At 37.9% G+C, this 22,483-nt stretch overlaps 1 protein-coding gene and 1 long non-coding RNA gene across 5 annotated transcripts in view; one reads left to right on the top strand and one right to left on the bottom strand.

The window, feature by feature from the left end:
- TERT (telomerase reverse transcriptase) overlaps positions 1-22,483 on the top strand; it is a 53,277-nt gene that overhangs the window by 12,255 nt on the left and 18,539 nt on the right. Inside the window, exons 4-11 of one of the 4 annotated variants that reach the window (XM_074207446.1) lie at positions 1,873-2,062; positions 3,116-3,298; positions 6,939-7,100; positions 8,689-8,784; positions 12,891-12,976; positions 17,792-17,905; positions 20,042-20,113; positions 21,514-21,702. In XM_074207446.1, coding sequence (XP_074063547.1) covers positions 1,873-2,062; positions 3,116-3,298; positions 6,939-7,100; positions 8,689-8,784; positions 12,891-12,976; positions 17,792-17,905; positions 20,042-20,113; positions 21,514-21,702 — 1,092 coding nt within the window. The remainder of the gene's footprint in view (positions 1-1,872; positions 2,063-3,115; positions 3,299-6,938; positions 7,101-8,688; positions 8,785-12,890; positions 12,977-17,791; positions 17,906-20,041; positions 20,114-21,513; positions 21,703-22,483) is intronic. The other 3 variants (XM_074207447.1, XM_074207448.1, XM_074207449.1) reach the window with 3 other exon arrangements.
- On the bottom strand, positions 6,842-8,533 carry LOC141502637 (uncharacterized). Its single transcript, XR_012472607.1, has 2 exons — positions 8,445-8,533; positions 6,842-7,066 (listed from the first exon to the last, which is right to left on the bottom strand). It is a non-coding gene; the product is annotated as an uncharacterized LOC141502637 (long non-coding RNA).

Genomic DNA, 22,483 nt, shown 5'->3' with positions numbered 1-22,483 from the left:
TAATATTTTCTTGAATATTTGATTGTCATATTCCAATGATCATTTTCTAACTCAGTTTCCAACTTTGATGGGTATTACTCTGAATTAAGAGATGCATATCATTGCAGAAGACTAAAAAGAAGGGCCTTCTTGGGTTTAGCTTTTTCACCTCTTTTTACACTTCTACTCATTATCAATGCTTTTCCAGTTATTGACCATAGACTATCAGTGGCCCATGAGAGCTCCCTCTTGAAGAAGTATTAATATTTGCACTCGGATAGCATCTAGAATGTTTGCTTTTGGTGAAATTAGTAATTTCTTCATATCATTCAGTAAAAATTAGAAATCACATTGTTGATGTCTCAACAAAAAAATATGCCTTCTTTATGTTAACTTCGGGGGGAGGATTCTCTTTAGGAGGGGCAGGTGGAAATACATGCAAATCACCATTTTGATACAGAAAAAAATGGAATGGGGGAGATACTCTATGATCTAACTAAAATTATTATTTCTTATTCCTCTACAAATGACATAGAATCAAACTTTGTCCTTTATCAATGATTCCTAGGTACCTGGAGAATTCTGGTCTAGTTTGGGTCACATCTTCCATGATGCCAAGCACCTTGGCCAATAACTACAATTAGGGCTCCTTACATTTTCCTCACCATAACTCATGCTGATAAAAGTTAGATGGAGCCTCCTCCAAACCTATAGTCATGGCTTTAGTGCCCAAGGGGAAATTCTAAAAGAATACCCACATCTTCTACATGAATTTTTAAAATTTAAATTAAATTTTTTAATTAACAAAATTCTCATCCTTTTATCTTCCTTCCAACCCCCCCTATTGAAAAAGAAAGAACAAAAACCCTTAAAACAAAACAAATGGCATAATCAAACAGAATCAATAGGTCCATTGATTGTATCCATAAAGTATGTGTTGTAATCTGTAACCTGAATCTATCACCTCTCTCTCTCTCTCTCTCTCTCTCTCTCTCTGTGGATATGGCATTTCATCACTGATCCTCGGAGAATCATTTTTGCTCATTGTTTTGATCAGAATGCTTAAGTCTTCCAAAGTTGTTATTAGCACAATTATTTAGAACCAGATACTCATGAGGCCAAATTAACTGCCTACAAAGGCTAGTTAGTCTTGCAAGGAAGAGAATTTTCTTGGACCACTGTCTGTGTCTTCCAACCTATCTGTGAAACAGAGCCTGAGAATGTGACCTGATAAACTCTGTATTAGGTTGCATTGCTATGACATCTAAGCCTAGATTTGATCTAGCTTAAGAAAAGAGACTTAGGATTTTGGACTTGGGAATAAAGATGCCTCAGCAGCTTATTAGCTGCTGAGTAAGTCATTTAACTCAGTTTTCTCATCTGCAACTTAGGGATAATAATAATACTAATAACTTTCCAGGCTATGTGAGGATCAAATGAAATGACATATGAAGCACTTTACAAACCTTAAAATCTTATGTGAATGATGGCTATTATAGAGGTGATTAGATTTACTTTTAATTGAAATATCTGGATTTTTATTTGTCTAGAACTTAATACTTGTTATTTGATGGACCACTAATGGAATAAATGATTATTAATGAATAAATAAGATTTATTATTCCATGAACTGCTTATGGAATGCAAAGGGATGTGATTACATTTTAGTTAATATAACTAGTGGTATGACCTTGGGCAAGTCATTTAACTTCTGTTTGCCATAGTTTGCCATAGTTTCTTCAATTGTAAAATGAAGATAATATTATTTAACCTAGAGTTGTGGTGAAGATCAAATGAGATAATATTGGTAAATTACTATATAAATGCTATCATTATTATTAACTTATTTTCACATTATTACTATTATTAACTTTATAGTTATTTGTATTTTAGAAAACATTTTGATAAAGTGCATCTTAGAGAATTGTCAGAAGAAGAGATTAAGCAAAAATTGGAAACAAGATTTATCTGTCTGGCATCCAGACTCCGGTTCATCCCCAAACCCAATGGACTTCGGCCAATTATGAATATAGACAGCATCATTGGAACCAAAATATACAGTAAAAGAACCAAAGATAAGAAGGTAATTATATTTCACATTCATATATATATATATATATATGTATATATATATATATATATACACACACACACATGTGTATGTGTGTGTGTATAGACCCTGCACCTACTTTAAAAACATATATGTATATACTTATTTTTGACATTACTTAGCTTTTCTGTTTTCCTCTTAGTACCCAGAAAGTCATTCCTTATAACATTTTTTTTGAATTACTGAATTTTCTGATTTTTTTCTAAACAACATGGTTTTTTTAAAATTAAAGATATTATTTGAGTTTTATGATTTCCCCCCAATCTTACTCCCCCCCACCACCACGGAAAGCAATCTGTCAGTCTTTACTTTGTTTCCATGTTGTACAATGATCCAAATTGAGTGTGATGAGAGAAAAATCATATCCTTAAGGAAGAGACAAAAAGTCTAAGAGATAACAAGATCAGACAATAAGATATCTGGTTGTTTTTTTTCCTGAATTAAAGGGAGTAGCCCTTGAACTTTGTTCAAACTCCATGGCTCTTTATCTGGATACAGATGGCACTCTCCTTTGCAGACAGCCCAAAATTGTTCCTGATTGTTGCACTGATGGAATGAGTGAGTCCTTCAAAGTTGAACATCACCCCCCATGTTGCTGTCTAAACAACATGTTAATCCTAGATTTGTAAATTTTGTGTTGTACACAAGTTCATTTATTCCTGATTGAGAGGAGAGTAATTTTTTCAGGATTTACTTTATAATTTTAAAATTTATATTCATTATTGATAATGGTTTATAGTTCTCTTTGTGTTTTTTTCCTGGTTTAGGTATTAGTACTCTCTATATTTTCTTGTAAAAGGAGTTTGACAGAGTGTTTTCTCCATTTTTAAGAATATTTTTTGTAGTATAGTTAATAATTTTTCCTTAAAAGTTGAATAAAATTTTCCAGTAAATCTGTAGAACCAGGAATTTGTCTCTCCCTCTCCTCCCCCTACCTTGGGCTATGTGCTAAGAATTTGGAAAGAGGGTCATGGAACCAGGTCATATTGAATCTTTTTAATCCAGTCTCCTTTTTCCCCCCTTTAGATGAGGTATTTTAATGGCCAGCTTAAAAATCTGTTCAGTGTGCTGAATTATGAGCGGACCCTCCACCCTGATGTCTTGGGGTCTTCCTTGTTTGGGATTGATGGCATTTATCAAGCATGGCGGCAGTTTGTCCTCAGAGTGCAGCAATCCAAGAACAAAGTTTCTAACTTTTACTTTGTGAAGGTTAGTCTTCCTCGGAGTCATCATGTTAGGAACTGGGGTTATGAAGAACAAATTGAAATATTCCCTGATTTCAGTTCTATTAGAGAAGATAACACCTATACAAATAAGTATGTGAAGAATAGATGCCAAGAAAATCTTTGAGGTATAGAATGCTAGCCCCTGGGAGGATCAGAAAAGAATTCCTAAAGAAGTTACAGTGTCATGAATTTTTCTTTATTTTTTTTAATGGTGAGACAATTGAGGTTAAGTGGATTAAAATTAAAAGAATTAAATGGATCCTGATTTCATAAAACTTGCACCCTAAAATGGACCATAGTGGACACATATGTGTGAATATAGAATTTAAGAGATATTTAAATATATACAGTTTATCTCAAAAGCCTCATTGTAATTTGGGGCTTTTAATAAGCTCAAAAATGCACTAATACTTCTGGATGTTGTGCGTACACATAATGTGCTTAGTTAAGATGTATATAGTAAGTGATTGTTAATGAAATGTTTGCGTTTTTAGTAAGAATTCACAATAAACACAAGATTTTAGGAACTACATTAGTGATAGTTGGTAGACCTGAGGATAAGCTGGCATTATGTGAAGCATTTTAATCAATGAGGCATAACTGGGACTGTAACATGACCATGCAGTGATGGTATAGTCAGTCCAAAGGGGATTGAGTGGGTTGACTGTGTGAGGGTAGAGAGTGGTGGTCAAGGATCAAAGAATAAGTGAGAAAAATCAGGGTGGTTCTGGATCCTAGAGAGGACCAGGCAGTAGATGCTGATTTTTTGAATCTGATGCATAATGAAGTGTGAAACCCACTTCATTTTAAACCCACAAGGAAAAAAGGCTAGAAAGACACCTGGTAATGACTTTGAATATTGACCATAGTGCTTCAGGGGCTACAATGGACCAGCTTCTGGAGTTGAGTAACATGGGTATGGTTTGATGGATGGATGGCAGTAGAAATAGACAAAGGATGAAGGTGGGAAACATTTTCTTTTTTATTTTATTTGTTTTTCAATTACATGCAAGGATAGTTTTCAGTATTCATCTCTTTTTTTTTTTTTAATTTTTGCAAGGCAAATGGGGTTAAGTGGCTTGCCTAAGGCCACACGGCTAGGTAATTATTAAGTGTCTGAGACCGATTTGAACCCAGGTACTCCTGACTCCAGAGCCGGTGCTTTATCCACTGCGCCACCTAGCTGCCCCTCATCTCTTTGTAAGCTTTTAAGTCCTGCATTTTTCTGCCTCTTTCTCTTCCCTTTGCCGTCCCCATGACAGTTAGTAATTTGATATAGATTGTACATATACAATCACATTTAACAAATTTTCATATTAGTCATTTTTTATGAAAGAAGAATCAGAACTAAAGAAGAGGAAAAAACATGAGAAAAAAATAAAACAAGTTTTAAGAAATGAAAATGGTATGCTTGGTCCACATTCAGATTCCATAGTTATTTCTCTGAATGTGGATAGCCTTTTCCACCACAAATTTTTTAGAATTGTCTCTGATCCCTGAACTGCAGGGAGAAGCTAAATCCATCATAGATGATCACAAAGTTGTTGTTGTTAATGTGTATGATATTCTCCTGGTTCTGCTCACTTTGCTCAGTATCAGTTTATGCAAGTCTTTCCAGGCATTTTTAAAGTCCACCCACTCATGGTTTTTTACAGAACTACCGTACTGCATCACATTCATATATCACAGATTGTTAAGCCATTGCCCAGCTGATGAGCATCCCCTCAATTTCCAATTCTTTCCCCACCACAAAAAAAGAACTGCTATAAATATTTTTGTATATGTGGGTCTTTTCCGCTTTTTTATGATCTATTTGGATTGTAGACCTAGTAGTGATATTGTTGGATTAAAGGGTATGCAGTTTTCCTGTTTTTTGGGCATAGTTTCTGGGAAACATTTTTAAGAAATAATTATCTGGATTTAAGAACAGATCATCTTTTTGATGATCAGGATGAGAATAGATTGGCTGAAGGAGAAAAGGAGTGAGTGGAAAACTACACCAAAGCAAAGGGAAAGGTACAGAAAAAAGAGGAAAAAAGAAGGAAAAAAAAAATCTTCTGAATTTAATTCACCAAGTGTTTGGAGGGCATATTCTGCTTTCAGAACAACATCCCTTCAGAGGAAAGAGAGGAATGAGTTTCTGTTGGAATTGTTTACTTGTGGAAATAGTTACATAATAGTTATGGTCCTGTTCTTCATCTTGAAGTCTAAAATGTCCCTCAGTCACTTTATTTTGTTCCTCTTTTAGCCTCATCCTACCTTCGAAAACAGGCATCATCCTGAATTATAAATTCACTTTGTGATGAATTGAATCTAACCCAGCCCCAACTCAGTTTACTTCCTATCCATCCATCCACCAAGATCCGACAGCCTATCCTGTTGAGCATTGTCCCATCTCCTCCTTGGTCCCTTGCTTTGGTTCTTGCTTTGGGAGTATTTGAGCCATCATTGCTTCTGAAAAGGGCATATCAACTTAACCAGACCATGCCTCCACTCATAATTCCTGTGATTGCCCCTAGACTGTAGCTTCTTCACCTGGTCACTGCTCCTCTAGCTGCATTATATCCATCCTTCTGTTGGAATATATACTCTCTTGAGGGCAGGAACTATCTTAGTTTGTTTTGGTATCACCAACTTCAGTACAGTAGTGGAGATCCACTTACTCCTTGTTGAACTTTCTCCTTAAAATATAAAAGATTATTTGAAATGCAGGTGAATTGAGTGTTGGGCAAATTAGGTTCTAGAAGGAATTTTTGCTTGTGTTAATTTGAGACACATTTTGGCTTAGTGAGTAGAGAATTGGCTGGGGAACCGGGAAAACAATGGGTTCAGATCTAGCTCTAGGATAATGCTGGCAGTGTGTAGCTTTGCCTGGGCAAATCTCTCTAGGCAGTTCTCTAAGACTGTTAGCTGCAGGGGAGGCATGACTGCCTGGCAGAGGGCATTTCCTTACCCAAGAGTTCTTATACCAATGAAATCCCTATCTGCTATCTATGTAGTAAGGGCTTAATAGATACTTGTTTATTGATCATATTTGAACATTTTAAAAGGTTTCCCTCTTGGCTTGCATGACCCCAAAGAATAAATAATGTTAGGTACATTTATAAACCTTAAAGGAAATTGTACAGATAATCTGAGAGGTTGTGATTAGCACATAAGAAATGGCAAGCCAGGGATTAGATTCAAACCCAAAGTCCCTTGATGTCAAATTCACAATCCTTCCCATCAGACCACACTGACTCCCATAACTGATTATGGTAATCTTCAGAAACATGCTTATTTTTCAGGTTGATTTTAGTCTTCCTGCACCCCCCCCCACTCCAGTCCATTGTTATAAAACAGGGCTTCATCACCTTTCCTGGGGGTCCTGGAGCTCTGTGACAGTGTGGGAAACCTATAGATCCCCTTGCAGAATAATGTTTTCAGATGCATAAAATAAAATGCATGGGCTTATAAAGGAAGCCAATTATATTGAAATAATTTGCTAAAACATGAGAAGAGAAAAAATTCACGGACACAGGTTAAGAACCCTGTAAAAGAATTGCATTTCTTTGTAGAGATCCTGAAGGTCTTTAGAACAGCGTTCTTTTGAGAATCTTTAACCAGTCTTTGTTCTCACATAGGCTGATGTGACGGGTGCTTATGATGCTCTCCCCCATGATAAGCTGATTGAAGTGATCTCCAGCATTATTAAACCTGAAGAGAAGAAGGTCTACTGTATCCGACGATATGCTGTAGTCTGGAAGAATGCCTATGGAAACATCCAGAAATCTTTTAAAAGACACGTATGGCAAGCATCTAATGTCCTCAACACTGACAATTGTGTTTACTTTGACTTCTCTACTTTAAAGAGGATACAAAAACAGAACTTTCCTTTACAGATAATATATATGGAGCTGTTCTTTATTAGAGAGGCAGGATAGCATAATAAATAAATTGTGGGCTTGGAGTTGGGAAGAGCTTGCTGGGTTCCAGTCTCACTTCTAGCTGTTTGGCCATGCAAAAGTCACTGACATTATCCGAACCTCAGTTTCTTCATCTATAAAACGGGGATAATAATCTGAGATCCCACCTCTCTGGGTTATTGCTGGACTTAAATGATATGTCCTGTACTTTGTAAGCTTTAAGACACTACTTAATGCCAGTTATTTATATTTTGCTTATATGTATATTGTGTTTCTTATAATTATTAATATTATTACTGTAGCTTTGTAGTCTACTTACACAAGACAAGAAATTGTGGACTATTTATTCAAGTCATTAGGTGCCTGTCTCCTTTGACAGTCTTTTTTTTTAGGTTTTTTTTTTTTTGCAAGGCAAACAGGGTTAAGTGCCTTGCCCAAGGCCACACAGCTAGGTAATTATTAAGTGTCTGAGACCGGATTTGAACCCAGGTACTCCTGACTCCAGGGCCAGTGCTTTATCTACTTTGCCACCTAGCTACCTAGCTGCTCCTCCTTTTTTCAAGTTTAAAAAAATCATAGAAAGAAAGGTACCTAGAGACCATCCAGTTAATCCTCATTTTATAAATGAAAAAATTAATATTCAGATTGATTTGTCCAAGTTTAATGAACTAGTGTAGCAGCTAGGTGACTCAGAGTGCTGTGCCTTGAGTAAAGGAGACCTGAGTTCAAATCCAGCCTTAGATACTTCCTAGCTATGTAATCCTGGACAAGTCACTTAAATCTGTTTGCTTCAGTTTCCTCTTCTGTACAAATGAGCTGAAGAAGGAAATGGCAAACCCCTCCAAAATCTCTGCCAAGAACAGTCAGAAATGAGTGAACAGTAACAAAATTAAGTATTTAAAGCAGGATTCAGATCCAGTTCTTCCTGACACTCACTCACTCTCTCTCTGTCTCTCTCTCTCTCTCTCTCTCTCTCTCTCTCTCTCTCTCTCTCTCTCTCTCTCTATATATATATATATATATATATATATACACACACACACACACACCTTTGTATTCCCTAATTAGTAGTGCAAATAGAGAAAGAATGAGAATAAAAAGGGAACAAATTTCAGTTGATCTAGTTATATTCAGTATTTTTGGAAATTTTAAAATGTGGTTCTTAATTTAGAAAATTAGTTTTTGGTAAAATGTAGAGGTAAAGATACTAGGATATAGGCTTACCAATGAATTTCTAGAATTCTTGCTGTGTTGGAGGGCATATAATGTTCAGTCCAGTTGTCACATACTTGAGAAAAACCTTGTATTAGGGTCTTCCTTGAAGTTAAAAGGGAAAAAATGATTTTTATCATCTAAGTTTTGATTTTTTTGAGACTTTTAATGTATTGGAAATTTGAATCTAGACTGTGAAACCCAAAGACTTCCTGTGTTGTTTCTCCAGTACTGTTTTCTCCTTTGTTTATCATAGGTTTCCACATACAAGGATGCCTTGCCTTATATGAACCAGTTTGTGGCCCATTTGCAAGAGACCACCTCCCTGAAGAATGCCATCGTGGTTGAACAGGTTTTTAAGCAACTAAGAGTTGGGGATACAGGGATGAATTAGACAACTAATTGTATTTATTAAATGGGCTAGTCATTGGAGGTCCAAAGACAAAAATGACAGTCTTTACAGTCAGGGAAATTAGCATTCTAATGTTAATAGTATGTAGGTGGTTATACTAAAGCAATACATGGTTATTATGAGAAATAGTAGCTGCTGTGGGAATCCTGTGGCCACTAGGTGGTGCCATAGTGTATAGAATACTGGGCCTATAGTCAGGAAGACCTGAATTCCAGTTGGTTTCGTATACTTGCCAGCTCTGTAACCCAAGGAAAGTCACTAAGGTCTTTCTACTTTAGTTTTCTCCACTGTAAATGGGAATATAAATACCTCCCTTTCATAGTTTTTATGAGGATCAAATAAGATAATATTCTTAATAGAGCCTGGCACAATAATAGGAGCTTAATAAATGCTTATTCCTTTCCTTCGCTTTTCAAGAAAAGACTTTTTTTTAAATTAATTTCTCTGGTGCCTTATTATTTATTTATTTATTTTCCCAACTACATGCAAAGATAATTTTCAGCAGTTATTTTTTGGCAAGACTTTGAGTTCTACATTTTTCTCCTTCCCTCTCCCTTTCCTTAATAGGGAGTATCTAATATAGGATATGCGTGTGTAATTATGTTAAATATATTTCCATATTAGTCATGGAAAAGTCTTTCAAAGAAGGTAGTATTTGATGGACAAGGGCTGAAAAGATAGTAATGGCTAATAAAACTAGAGAGATAGATTGGGGCAAGGCTGTGAAGTTTGATGTGTGGCACAGAGGAGTAGAAAGCTGAAATTTATTGAGTGGTTGAGTGCCATCTTAGATCTGAGCTTAAGGAGAAGCACTTTGGTAAATGTAGAGGATGATTTGGTGGGAGAGCCCTGGGTCAGTAGACCAATTATTATAATATAATTACAATAGAGCAGACCAGGTTATTGTAATCCAAGTAAAAGAGGATGATGACTAGAATTAGGGTAGAGACTGAATGCAGAGAAAGATTATATATGCAAAAAAGATGAGGGGGGAGTATTTAAAGTATATGAGAATGAGGGGTCTAGGTGATAAGGTGATTCATAAAAGGACATCATCTTTGGCCTTGGGAAGCTTACATTTGACTTAGGGGTATAAGATATGTTTTCATAGATAATGTATTCATATCTTGTTTTATTTCTTAAGTTCAGAAAAAAATGAAATTTTGAAGAATATATATATGTGTGTGTGTGTGTGTGTATATATATATATATATATATATATATATATATATATATACACACAGTTATGTATAGGAATGATTAGATAGAGAAAGTGATGAGAATTGTGAAGAGAGCAATCATTTATTCCTAACTCAGCTCAGAACTCAAGGAAGACTACTTGGCATTTATTATTGGGAAGCATTTTAGCAAGATCTTGAAATTCTATCTCTTTAATTTATGGAGGAGAAACATTAAGCCCAGAGAGACTAGGAAATGACTCCTGAACTGTCTTGTTAGAAGAGTTTCAATAGGCAGAGGTGGGAGGGTGTCACTAATAGGTATGCACATATGTGGGGGAGAGGTAGGAGAAAATCAGGGATATCTGCTTACTAGATCAGTGACGTTAGACCTCAGAATATGCCATTTGAATTTATTAAATGTCGAAAGAGCATTCTTTGTGATTGGGATTTGTGTGATATAAGGCTAGAAAAGCTAGTGAGAGGCAAATTATAGGAAACCTTGAATACTGATGTAAAAGTTTATATTTTGTCTTATATGTATTAGGGAAGACTTTAGGCTAAGAAATTATAGAATGAAGCTTGTATATTGGAAAGATTATGTTTAGTGTTGTTGGAAGTATAGTTTTGAGGTTGGAGAGACAGGACTTAGGGAAGAATGGTGAATTAGGATGATAGAGTGAAGTGAAAATATGTGTTACAGCATAGGACTTGAGACAGGAGACATAAATTTGAATCATCTGGGCTGTTATCTACATCAGTTATTAAGTAGGAAGGAAGAGGGCATGAGGTGCCACTGGCCCCCCTGGATTGAAATGTTCTGTAGGCATTAGCAGGTGTGGATTTCAAGCTCAGAGGACAAATTTAGATGAGAGAGAGAGAGAGAGAGCGTGTGTGAGAGAGAGAGTGTTGGGCATTGTTTAATAGAGATCAAAGCCACGGACAGGGGGGAGAGAGACTGGCAAGGGACAGTGTGTAAAAGAGGGAAAAGAGACAAGATTATGGTGTATTCTGGGTCAGGGCCAACCTTAAGAAGTGAGATAGAGAGCTCATGCAAGAGAAGAGTGGGTAGTGCTATATAGAAAGGTCAGAAGCTTGTTTTCTCCAAAATTATGGGAGGAGAGGCCAGGAGGAGGATGTTATTGGCACATGGATTACTGATTAATACTTTTGCTGCTGCTGCTGCTGCTGCTGCTGCTGCTGCTGCTGCTGCTGTTGCTGCTGTGACTTTTGCTCTGGGAAAGATGCTAACCCCAAAGGAAAGGTGGAAACCACCAGCATCCCCAAATATCTGAAATTCCTTTGTTTTCAAAGTTAGGCCTCTAGACCTGGGGACACATGGGATGTTTTTCAATTTGGAGTCCTGAGTTGTAATCCTGAATTCTTTTATTTTTGGAGGGGGGGATGGGGCAGGTAGAGGAAGATCTCACTTCTTCTCCTGTTTGGTGAGACAGCATTTTTTTGACTGATCCCCTTCTTATAAATAAGATTTTCTTGCCTTTCAGGCTAAGTTTCCAGTCAGGCCAGCAACTCAGTTGGCTGCTTGTACTTACCACTGCCTCCTGAGTTATTTATGGGTCATACAGATGCTAACACTTAGGACCACATGTACCCCTTCCTGATGGAGCCCTCATCCTCCTTCTTGGCCACTGCTTTGGCCCCTCACTTGTCCTCGCCCATTACTTCTGATAACCCCATATTTTTTCCTATTTTCCTTTGACTTTTGCTCATTTTTGCTACCAGTTATAAGCCTAAAGGCAAGATTAAGCTTCTCCCCCTGGCTTCTTGCTATATATTTTGTTTATAATTTCAACCATTTTTTTGTATTATTGGACCCCTTCTCAAACTAATATTCTTTCTTTTAGTTTTTTTTGCAAGGCAATGGGGTTAAGTGACTTGCCCAAGGTCACACAGCTAGGTAATTATTAGGTGTCTGAGGCTGGATTTGAACTCAGGTACTCCTGACTCCAGGGCCGGTGCTCTATCCACTGCGCCACCTAGCTGCCCCTCAAACTAATAATCTTAAAAACATAAAATAAAATGCATAGGATTACAAAGTAAAGCAATTACACCGAAATACAGTTATCAAAAAACATTTTTAGGGACAAAAAAAGTTTAGCACAAGCCAAGGGAGAGAGATTAATAGCAGAAGCAGCAATAGCAGCAGCAGCCATGAGGAAATCAGTAGTAAGGAAGGATAGATATAGAGTATGAGAGTTTGGGGAATCATGCTCCCCAAGAGCAGACTGGCCTCCCAAAGGAAGACAAGTCTCAAAATACTTTTAAAAACAAATTTATACTCCCCAAGTTAAGAACCTCTAGCACTGGGGGCAGTTAGGTGGCGCAGTGGATAGATCATCGGCCCTGGAGTCAGGAGGACCTGAGTTCAAATCCGACCTCAGACATTAATAATTACCTAGCTGTGTGACCTTGGGCAAGTCACTTAACCCCACTGCCTTAAATTTAAAAAAAAAGAACCTTTAGCATAGTGAATAGAATGCTAGATTTGTAGTCAGGGGGACCCAGGTTCAAATCCTGCCTCAGACTATTAACTATTCCTTGAGACTGGCCAAGTAACTTAATTTCTCTTAGCCTGAGTTTCCTCAGCAGTGATATGAGGAAAAAAATAAATGTCTAAAATATAATAGCACTGTCTTCCCTGGTATTGTGAGTACCAAATGACAGTTGGTTCTCAAAATATATATATATATTTTTAAATTGACAGGCCCCAGTTAAAGAACCTGTGTGTGTGTGTGTGTGTGTGTGTGTGTGTGTGCGTGTGTGCGTGTGTGCGCCTTTCCTTTGAATTCTGTAACTCTTTCTTTGTTGGATGGTAATTTGTTTATGTTTTGATTTTTTCTTTTGCAGAGCTCTTCCTTAAATGAGACCAGTATCAACCTCTTCACTTTCTTTTTGCATTTGATTCAAAACAGCATTCTGAAGATCAAGAACAAGTAAGATGGAATTAAACATTCTGGGGAGACCTATACCTTATTAGAAAGACTTTATTTTGAAATCATCTCATTCAGATAGTGAGCTGAGGGTAGACAGGACCCAGGCGGCAAGGGTGGTCAGCCCAGGACCTTAGTTGGCATGGCACTGTATCCAGTGATTGTTTCCTCTCCTTTCCCCCTCTTTGCCACCCTTCCTTTTGGAGTCAGAAAGACCAAAGTTCAATTGTGTCTGACACTTAGCTAGTTCTGTGATCACTGGCAATTGCTTCTTCTTCTTAAGCTTCCGTTGCCTCCTCTGTAAAATGAGAAAAAGGGAAGGAAACAAGTATTTTGAACATACTAGGCTTTACAAATATTATCTACTTTTGATGTTCAAAACATTTTTCAGGAATAAACTGAAGCAGACAAAAGTTAAATGACTTGCCTGGGTTCACACACAGGCAGAATTTGAATTCAAATCTTCCTGACTTCAGATCCAGAAATCTATCTATCCACTGAGCCACTTCGCTGCCCCCCCGTGTTTGTGTGCATATACATATATGTTTTATATCTTTATCTAGATAGAGCTATATCTCTTTATATATCAATATTTGTAGATTTTATATATATATATATATATACACACATATATATATATATGTGCATATCCACACATATACAGATATCTTTTCTTTTGCTGGTACAATCTCATACAATTTTTGAAAACATTAGTACATTTTTCAGCTGATTGCATAATGATCTTGATATAATTAAAACAATATAGCTTAAAGTTGTTTTGCTTAAATTCTATTAAGGAATGCTTTTTTAAAATGTTATTTTATTTTTTTCAATTTTGTGCAAAGATAGTTTTCAGCACTCATCTTTTTGTAAGCTTCTGACTTCTACATTTTTCTACCTGCCTTCTTTCCCTCCTCCCGTGATAGTGAGTAGTATGATATAAGCTATACATGTATAATCATGTTTACCATATTTTCAAATTAGTCATGTTGTAAAAGAAGAATCAGAACTAAAGGAGAAAAAAGTCACAAAAAAAAATAAAAATATATAAAACAAGTTTTAGAAAATGAAAATAGTGTTTTGGTCTTCATGCAGACTCAGTTTTTTCTCTGAATGTGGATGTCATTTTTAGGGAATGCTTTTTGACCACATGTACAACTATTGCTCATGTAAACAAAAGATTAAACTCAGTGACAAAAAAAACTTAGTCACTTAGTTTGTCCTCTGACTTAGAGGCATGTTGAATGCTTCTTTGGCTTATCTTTGACCCACATCTGGCTCTGTAGCAATTGTCTTATCCTTCTTCCACTTATCCAAACCAAAAACTTAAAAGAGAAGGAAAATTCTAAATGAAAATATTTTGTCATTATAAATCATTGGTACTTTCTCTTCCTTCCTTCCCCTGCTATTATTCTTTGTCTCTCATCAACACATTCACTTTCCCTACTAAGTCTCCATTATAGATTTTTCAGTTAATGAATTTTTCACTCCAAAAAGACCCTTTCAGGAATTCAGATTTCTGAGCAAAGGGAAAAGTTACAGGCTAATTAACCAAAAAACTGTTGAAGTTTCTATTGTATGGGCTGCACTGAAGCTAGGGGCTGGTGCAGTTATCAAGTTTAGATAGTCTCTACCTCCCTCATCAGACTTGTAATGTAACAGGAGGGAACACAAATTTTCCCGGTGGGTTGAGATTGGTGGAAGGAGATTACAAACTAGCTTTGGAAGAGATTCCTGTGATTCTTGCCATGATTATGGTGGCTCTCTGGATGAGAAGGGTGGCTGAAAAACACAGATTCTCCTATAATTTCCCCATACCTTTGTCTCTGTGTTTTGAATGAAAATATGGGAAAATTTTCTTGGATCCTGTGTATAGTCTATAGGAGCATGATAAAATTGAGAAACACTGCTTAGTGAGGAATGAGAGGGAAGTTTCTTTTTAAAGGGAAGACTTCTTGAAGGAAGTGATATTTAAAAATTTTCTATGGGACGGGTAAGAATTAAATCAGGAAGAGGGCATTGCAGATACAGGGACCATCTTGAACAAAGACATCTTGAACAAAGTCCAGTTAGTTCTTGGGAGTAGGGAAGATTGTTCAGTTTTACTGGGGTGTGTGGTATATCAAAGGGAAAAAGATAGGATTAGAAATGTGGCATAACTCCAGATCATAGAGGGCTTTGTGGGTTGAGGAGATTAACTTATTATTCAGTAGGCAATAAGGACTCACTGAAGATTTTTGAAGAGAGGAGTGACATGATCATATCTTCATGTTAGAGATAGATATCCTCCAGCAATGTGAAGGATGGATGTGAGAATATTAGGATGAACTGCAATAAATTTAGGCAGCGATAATGAAGGTCAAGCATCACTGTGGTTAGAAGTTTGAAACAAGAGAGGAGGGAATGAATGGGAAAGATAGGACGGTAGAATCAGAAGGATTCTAGGAATTGATTAGACAGATGGGACCAGGAAGAACCAAATTAATATATTGGATTGGTATTATGATGGGATATAAACAAATATTCTCATACAGCCACCAGAATGTAAGAGGGATGGCAGTCTAGGTTATTGATACACCCTATGCAAAGGGACTTTACACTTGTTAGGTATGGGAACCTTTCCTTTCTTTTCTGCTCTTGCTAGGCTCACTCACCCCTGTCTGCCTTCAGACAGGTCATCTGAGTTCTCTAAGAAAGACCACCACCACTTAGTTACAGTCAGACTCTAAGGGTCTTCAGAGGAAGCCTGTGGAGTACAAATATCTTCCTTCTCACTTCTCTATCTCTTGAGCCCCCATCTGAAACATTTTCTACTTCATGACTAGCCACTTACAAGTAAATATACCCACATAGAGTATGATATTTAGACAACTAGCTTCTTCCATTGATGATACTTTTAAATCTGAAATATAACCATTTTCTTAATAGTAATAGCCAACATTCATATATTTGCTATGTGCCAGTCATTACACTGACTTGTCCGAGGTCATGAGGGTAGTAGTAATAATTTTTTAAGAGAGGGACTTAATTTGCATATATACAATATACATATATGTGTGTATATATATATTTATAATATTTTCCCCTAATTACATTCAAAACAAATTTTTAACATCTTTTTAAATTTTTGCAAGGTAATGGGATTAAGTGACTTGCCCAAGGTCATACAGCTAGGCAATTATTAAATGTTTGAGATCGTATTTGAATTCAGGTCCTCCTAACTTAGGGGCTGGTGCTCCTTCCACTGTGCCCCAATTTTTAACACTTTTTTTGTTAGGTTTTTTTTTTGCAGGACATTGAGGTTAAGTGGCTTGCCCAAGGCCACACAACTAGGTAATTATGAAGTGTCTGAGGCTGGATTTGAACTCTGGTCCTCTTGACTCCAGGTCTAGTGCTCTATCTATCCATTGTGCTAGCTGCCCTTATTTTTAACACTTTTAAAAAGGGTTTTGATTATATTCTTTCTTCCCTCCCTTCTCTGTAATGCTAAACAATCAGATATAAGTTATACATATGCAGTTCCATAAACCATCCCCAAACTAATTATTTTGAATAAGAAGAGTCAAAAAAATGAAAGAAAGTTAAAAAAAATAGCATGCTTCAGTCTGTATTCAGTCAATATCTGTTCTATCTCTGGAGGCAGATAGTTTGCTTCATCATTAATCCTTTGGGATTGTCTAGATTGTTGTATTACTGAGAATAATTAAGTCATTTGCAGTTCTTAATTGAACAATATTGCTATTACTGAATGCAGCATTTTCCTGGTTCTGTTCACGTCACTATGCATCAGTTCATAAGAGTCCAGGTTTCTGGAAATCCTGCTGCTTATTGCTTAAAGCATAATAATAGATACCACAAGGCTATACCACATCCCTTTGATTTCCAATTCTTAGCTACCACAAAAAGCCGCTATAAATTTTTTTGTTCAGATAGTCCTCACCCCCACCCTGTTTTTTTATCTCTTTGGGATACAGACCTAGTTAACAGTATTGCCGGTCAAAGGGTATCATCATCAGTTTTACTGCTCTTTGGGTGTAGATTCATCTTGCTCCCTAGAAAGGTTGGATCACTTCACAACTCCACCAATAGTGCATTGTTGTCCCAGATTTCCCACATCCCCTCCAATATTGATAGTTTCTCTTTTTTTTTTGTCACATTTGCCAGTCTGATAGGGATGAGTTTTAATTTACAGCTGATAGCAATAATAATAGCTAACATTCATAGGTTGCTCACTGTGTGCCATACGCTGCTAAGCTCTTTACAATTATTCTTCCATTTGCTCCCCCACAACCCCGGGGAATAAGGGCTACTTTTGCCCCCATTTTACAGCGGGGTGCTTTGTGCCGAATAGGTTAAGTGGCTTGTGCAGGGGTCCCCGATAGCAAGATCTAACCTGTATAGAGTATTTACTGCGGGCAGTAAGGTGTCTTTATCACTGTCTCATTTGATTCCCACAGTTGTTATCTCCATCGTGCAGATGCGGAACCTGGGGCAGACGGGGTTGGGTGACTCGCCTGGGGCGCTGCCAGCCACAGAGCGCCCTTTTATGAAGCTCGGGGAGCTCGGGTGGTTCGGGGCGGTGGTTGCCCTCATTTCGGGGGGCCCGCAGAGACGCAGCCCCTTGCTCCCCCAGGGGGCGCCCGAGGGCCGCCCCGCCCCGCCCCCGCAGGCTCTTGACCAATCAAATCAGTTCCCTTTGGCCCCGGTGGGTGCTTCCTATTGGCGGGCCGCCGCGCGGGCGGCGGAGGCATCCGAAGCCCTTCAGCCGTCGCGGATGGGAATGCTGCGGGTGTGACGCGACTCCTCTCCCGCCCGCAGGTACTACGCGCAGTGCCGGGGCATCCCGCAGGGCTCCCTGCTGTCGCCGCTGCTCTGCAGCCTGTGCTACGGCAGCATGGAGAGGGCGCTGCTCCCCGGCATCCAGGAGGACGGGTAAGGCTTGCTTTCTTGTCGTTCTGGGCGTTTCGTAGCCTGCGGCGATGATAATGACTGCGCCGGGAGCCCCGGGCGCGGGCCTGGCCCTGATGCCCCCGCATAGACGAGGGCCGAGGGCCGAGGGCGCGCGGCGGCCCCCCAGCCGCTGCACTAGCTCCCGCCCGCGTTTCCTCATGTGCCGCGGCTGGAGGCTGCCCGCCATGGAGGGCCTCGTGGAAGCGCGGCACGTGGAGGCTCTGCGCACGTGACCCGCGGCCCCGCCCCCGGCGGCGGCCATGTTTGTCTCCGCGCTTCCGCCCGGGCCGCGGCTCTCTCGCGCCGCCTAGTGCCCGCCTCGGTGCTCAGTGCTTCCTTAGCGGATCTTGCGAGGAGGAGGGCTTGGCGCTGCACAGCAGGAGGTCTGGCGCCACTCCGGTCCGCACCTGCAAAGCCCCAGCATCAAAAACCCCAAGCCAGCCTCCGTCCCGGTTTGCTTTGTAATGTAAACAAGGCCGGATCATTTAAGGGCGCAATCCAGGTGAAACTGTAAAGCAGGGGTGCCCGATAAGTCGGGGAAATGGTAGATCCACAGTAATACTCCTCTTCCTTTTACTCATTAGGAAAGCCAGGTCAGTAAAACCTTACTGACTCGGACTAATTGGATGAATATTCAGTCAGAACTGGAAAACAGTCTGAATATTTGAAAAAATACTAATTTTTGGTGGGAGAATAGGGTAAAGTGACTTGCCCAAGGTCACACAGTCAAGTTTCACATGTCTGAGACGATATTTAAACTCAGGTCCTCCCCTTACTACTTTTATTTTTATTTTTTATTTTTTTCTCCCCTTATTACTTTGAAGAAGATAGAATTACTTGGGTAACAAGATATTGACTCTTAGCAACCTGTATGGAATTTGTTTCCATTAAGTAGATGAGTATTTTATGATTTTCATGCATTTTAGACAATTTCATTAGTTAAAAGACTCCCACTGTAATTACACTCTTTATTCACCTTTTGGTCAGAGATAGTGCACTGACAAAATTCAGCTCATTTTTTTCCCCAAAAGACTCCAAATTCTCAGTGAGTGGAATTAGAATTTTATTGAATGACTGGTTTGAATCTTTATGTACGTTACTGTGAGGCTTTGGTTTATTAAAGTTATTTCTTAACTTTCAAAGCACAAAGTGGAATAGACTTGCCTGAAAGAAGTGAACATTTAACTCATAGGATAGCACTCACACTGTATTGAAAGAGACTAACTAATTTGATAAATGGAAAAATCACCTCTGGATTGAGTCAGAAGAACTCAGAAGAAAATTTTGTCGATATTATTAAATACCTATGTGACCTTGAATAGATCACAAACTCTGGGCCCCTTCCAGTTCTTCAGGAAAGCAAAGGGATTGAAATGAATGGTTTCTAGTCCCTTCCAGCTTCAAACCTGTTTTTGCTGTTTTTTTTTTTTTAGTTGTTTCAGTTGTTGTCTAACTCTTTGTGACCCCATCTTGGGGTTTTCTTAGCAAAGATACTAGAGGGATTTGCCATTTTATAGTTGAGGAAATTGAGGCAAACAACAGGGTTAATTGACTTGACCCAGGGTCATGCAGGTGCTAAATGTCTGAGGTCAAATTTGAACTCAACTAGAATTTTCCTGATTCTAGACCTAGCACCTATCCATTGTGCCACCTAGTTGTCCCTTAAATCTGTAAGGCTTTGAACTATAAAATAGAACTCTGATTCAAGCCCCTATTTTGTGTACAAAAAGAGGTTTTGAATGGATTTTTTAAAAACTCTACTTTATTCTGATTTCCTGTGATCTAAAACTGAGAATTGGCACATTTGAACATGCTACTTGTCTTCAACAAGTATTGTTGCATGCATGCACACACACACATATACACACATGCACACAACAGCTTGTGTTTCTACATCGTAACAACTGAGGCTTAAACAAATTGAAATATATGAGAGTGTGTGCGTACAAATTCTCTAAAGAGAAATTTAGTGTTTTTATTAATTATAATTCCACTATGAAATTATATTAGTCATTTTCCTATTTCTGGTTTAAGTCCAGTTATTTTAATGTTTTCTGACACGTGTCATTTTGAGGCTGAAAACAAAGAGTATCATTAAAATTCTTCTCATTACTCCAGAGTGTTGATCCGACTGATTGATGACTTTCTGCTTGTAACACCTCATTTAACACAAGCCAAAGTCTTCTTAAGGTATGGTGTCTAAATAAGACTTTGGTTTTCTGACCATATATCAGCTGTATTTGTTTTTACTATTCAATTACTTGCTAAAATTATTGCTTTCTTAAAATTGATTTTAAAAAAATTAGGCTGTTTAAGATTGAGGGGAGAGAGAGAAGGAAAGATTAAACAGAAAGTTGTCTGGGAAAACCCCCAAACTGAAGGATTATAGTGGACTGCTCAACAGACCTCCTCTGACATCTTGTATTTAGTTCCAGGAGACCCATTATTAGAAAGATGTCAAAAATCTGGAAAGCAGGCTGAGCATGATGAACAGGATGGTGAAGAATTTTGAGATTATGCCATAGCAAGGTCAGGTCAAGAAATTAAGGAATTTTAGCCAAGAGAAGAGAAGACATGGCTTGGGTGGGGCAGAGCAGAGATTTAAGAAGGAAGGAAAAAAAGAGACCTGTGACCTAGTGTCTTTTAAATGTCTTCCCTAAAGAGTTTTTCTTTATGAGTGAAGCTATGGCAGATATGTGAATGTATGTATATCTTAATATTTTCCCTTTTTTAGAAGTTGTGAATTATCATGAAAATAGTTTATTGTTATGCAATGTGAAAATGATATATGTATTAATATGAAAACAGTTGTTATAAAAATATTTTATGTACATTGCTTTGAAAAGTTTATTATTATGTGCAGTATGAAATACTTTGTTATTATGAAAATAGTTTGATCTCTAGAGTCTCCTTGAAAGGTTCTTGGAGATACACTGGGATTCTAGGATCACCAACACACTTTGAGAACCTCTAGTTTAGTTCATGATTCTTCTGTGGTATAGTTTTCCTTTTTTTTTAAGTATGCTAAGAAACAGGAAAAATATCTGGTAACCCAGCATCATTAAGGATCAGTTGTTTCTTGGCCTGGAAGCAACTGGAATCCTGGGAGATTGTAGGAGAGTTGCCAAGCTTACATATAGACCACCTGAAGTGATTCCTAATAGTGATTATATATAGTGTGAATTGTAATTCTTTTTTCCCCTATTAGTGATCTGTGATGATTATTTAGCTATTTTGGATGTACACTTCAAGGACACTTTGATATCTTTAGAAGTTATCCCCTGGATAGGATTATTAACCTTTTACAAATGTTGGAAATGTAGGGGTTTTTTCATTTTGTCTTTTCTTTTACTGTCTTTGAAGTGAGATGCCTCTTGTGACCTCTTGGAGAGGAAGTCTTATATTCTTGCCTCATATGCCTCTAATATGAATATTTCATGGGCTCCTACAGGACCTTTCAAAAACCCTTAATCTCCTTTTTACTTCTTAGAGAGTTGACAGACAATACCTAAAATACCTCTTTCAAAAATCTGTTAAGGAAGGTTTCCTTCCTTTTACAATTTGTTAACCATTTCCCCCCTCAAATTTAGGACTCTGGCAAAAGGTATTCCTGAGTATGGCTGTTTAATAAATTCGAAGAAGACAGTGGTGAATTTTCCTGTGGAAGAGGATATTCTAAGTGACTCTGATTTTACCCAGTTACCAGCCCATTGCCTATTCCCATGGTGTGGTTTATTACTCGATACAAGGACCCTAAACGTGTTTTGTGACTATTCCAAGTAAGTACATTGACCTGGCTAAATAGTTGTTGAAGCCACAGAGTCATAGATCTGAGAAGGAGGAAAAGACATTGGACTATGTTTATCTTGCCTGTCTTAGTATGAAGGTAATTATCAAGCTTATTCCACCACCTCTCTGTGGTTGCAGTGTGTATTGTTATGAAAAGTTTATTATTGTGTGAATTATGGAAATAGTTTATTATTATTATTATTAAAATAGTTTGATCTCAAAACCTCCTTAAAAGATTCTTAGAGATACACTGGAACCCTGGGACCACCAACATACTTTGAGAACTAGACTTAAAGATTCACTTCCTTTCTTTTTGGGAATGAGAATTGAATGGGAGGCCAGTAATTTCTGTTCTCTGCATGAAAAAAGGCACTGTTCTCATATCCTGTAATCAGTTGTGTATCCCCAGTGTAAGTGTTCCTTCAATTTTGTTTCAACTTGATGGACTATGCCTTTAGAAAATGCACATTTCCCTCATTAAGGGGAGATTGCTACTAATGCAGTTGTCTGCATTTATCTGTGAGTCTGAACACCTTAGGAGATGGCCCGATAGGGAAGTTATGTTCCAGAGATGCCAGAGGTATTTCTATGCATTTACTTTCTAAAGAGGAGAATTTTTTTATTTATAGGCAGAATTTTTTTCTTCTCATAGATGTAATATATTGGCTTTCTACTTTAAGCTTAGACATTGGTAACATAGATTAAGTTTTTCTAACTTTCTCACAAGATTCTATTTTTTAAATTTCCTTTTTTTATTTAATATTAGAATTC

The sequence above is a fragment of the Macrotis lagotis genome, chromosome X (genome assembly GCF_037893015.1).
Source record: "Macrotis lagotis isolate mMagLag1 chromosome X, bilby.v1.9.chrom.fasta, whole genome shotgun sequence".
Lineage (NCBI taxonomy): Eukaryota > Metazoa > Chordata > Mammalia > Peramelemorphia > Peramelidae > Macrotis > Macrotis lagotis.
Note: the sequence above shows the minus strand (reverse complement) of the source record. Positions and strands in the feature narration are given on the sequence as shown.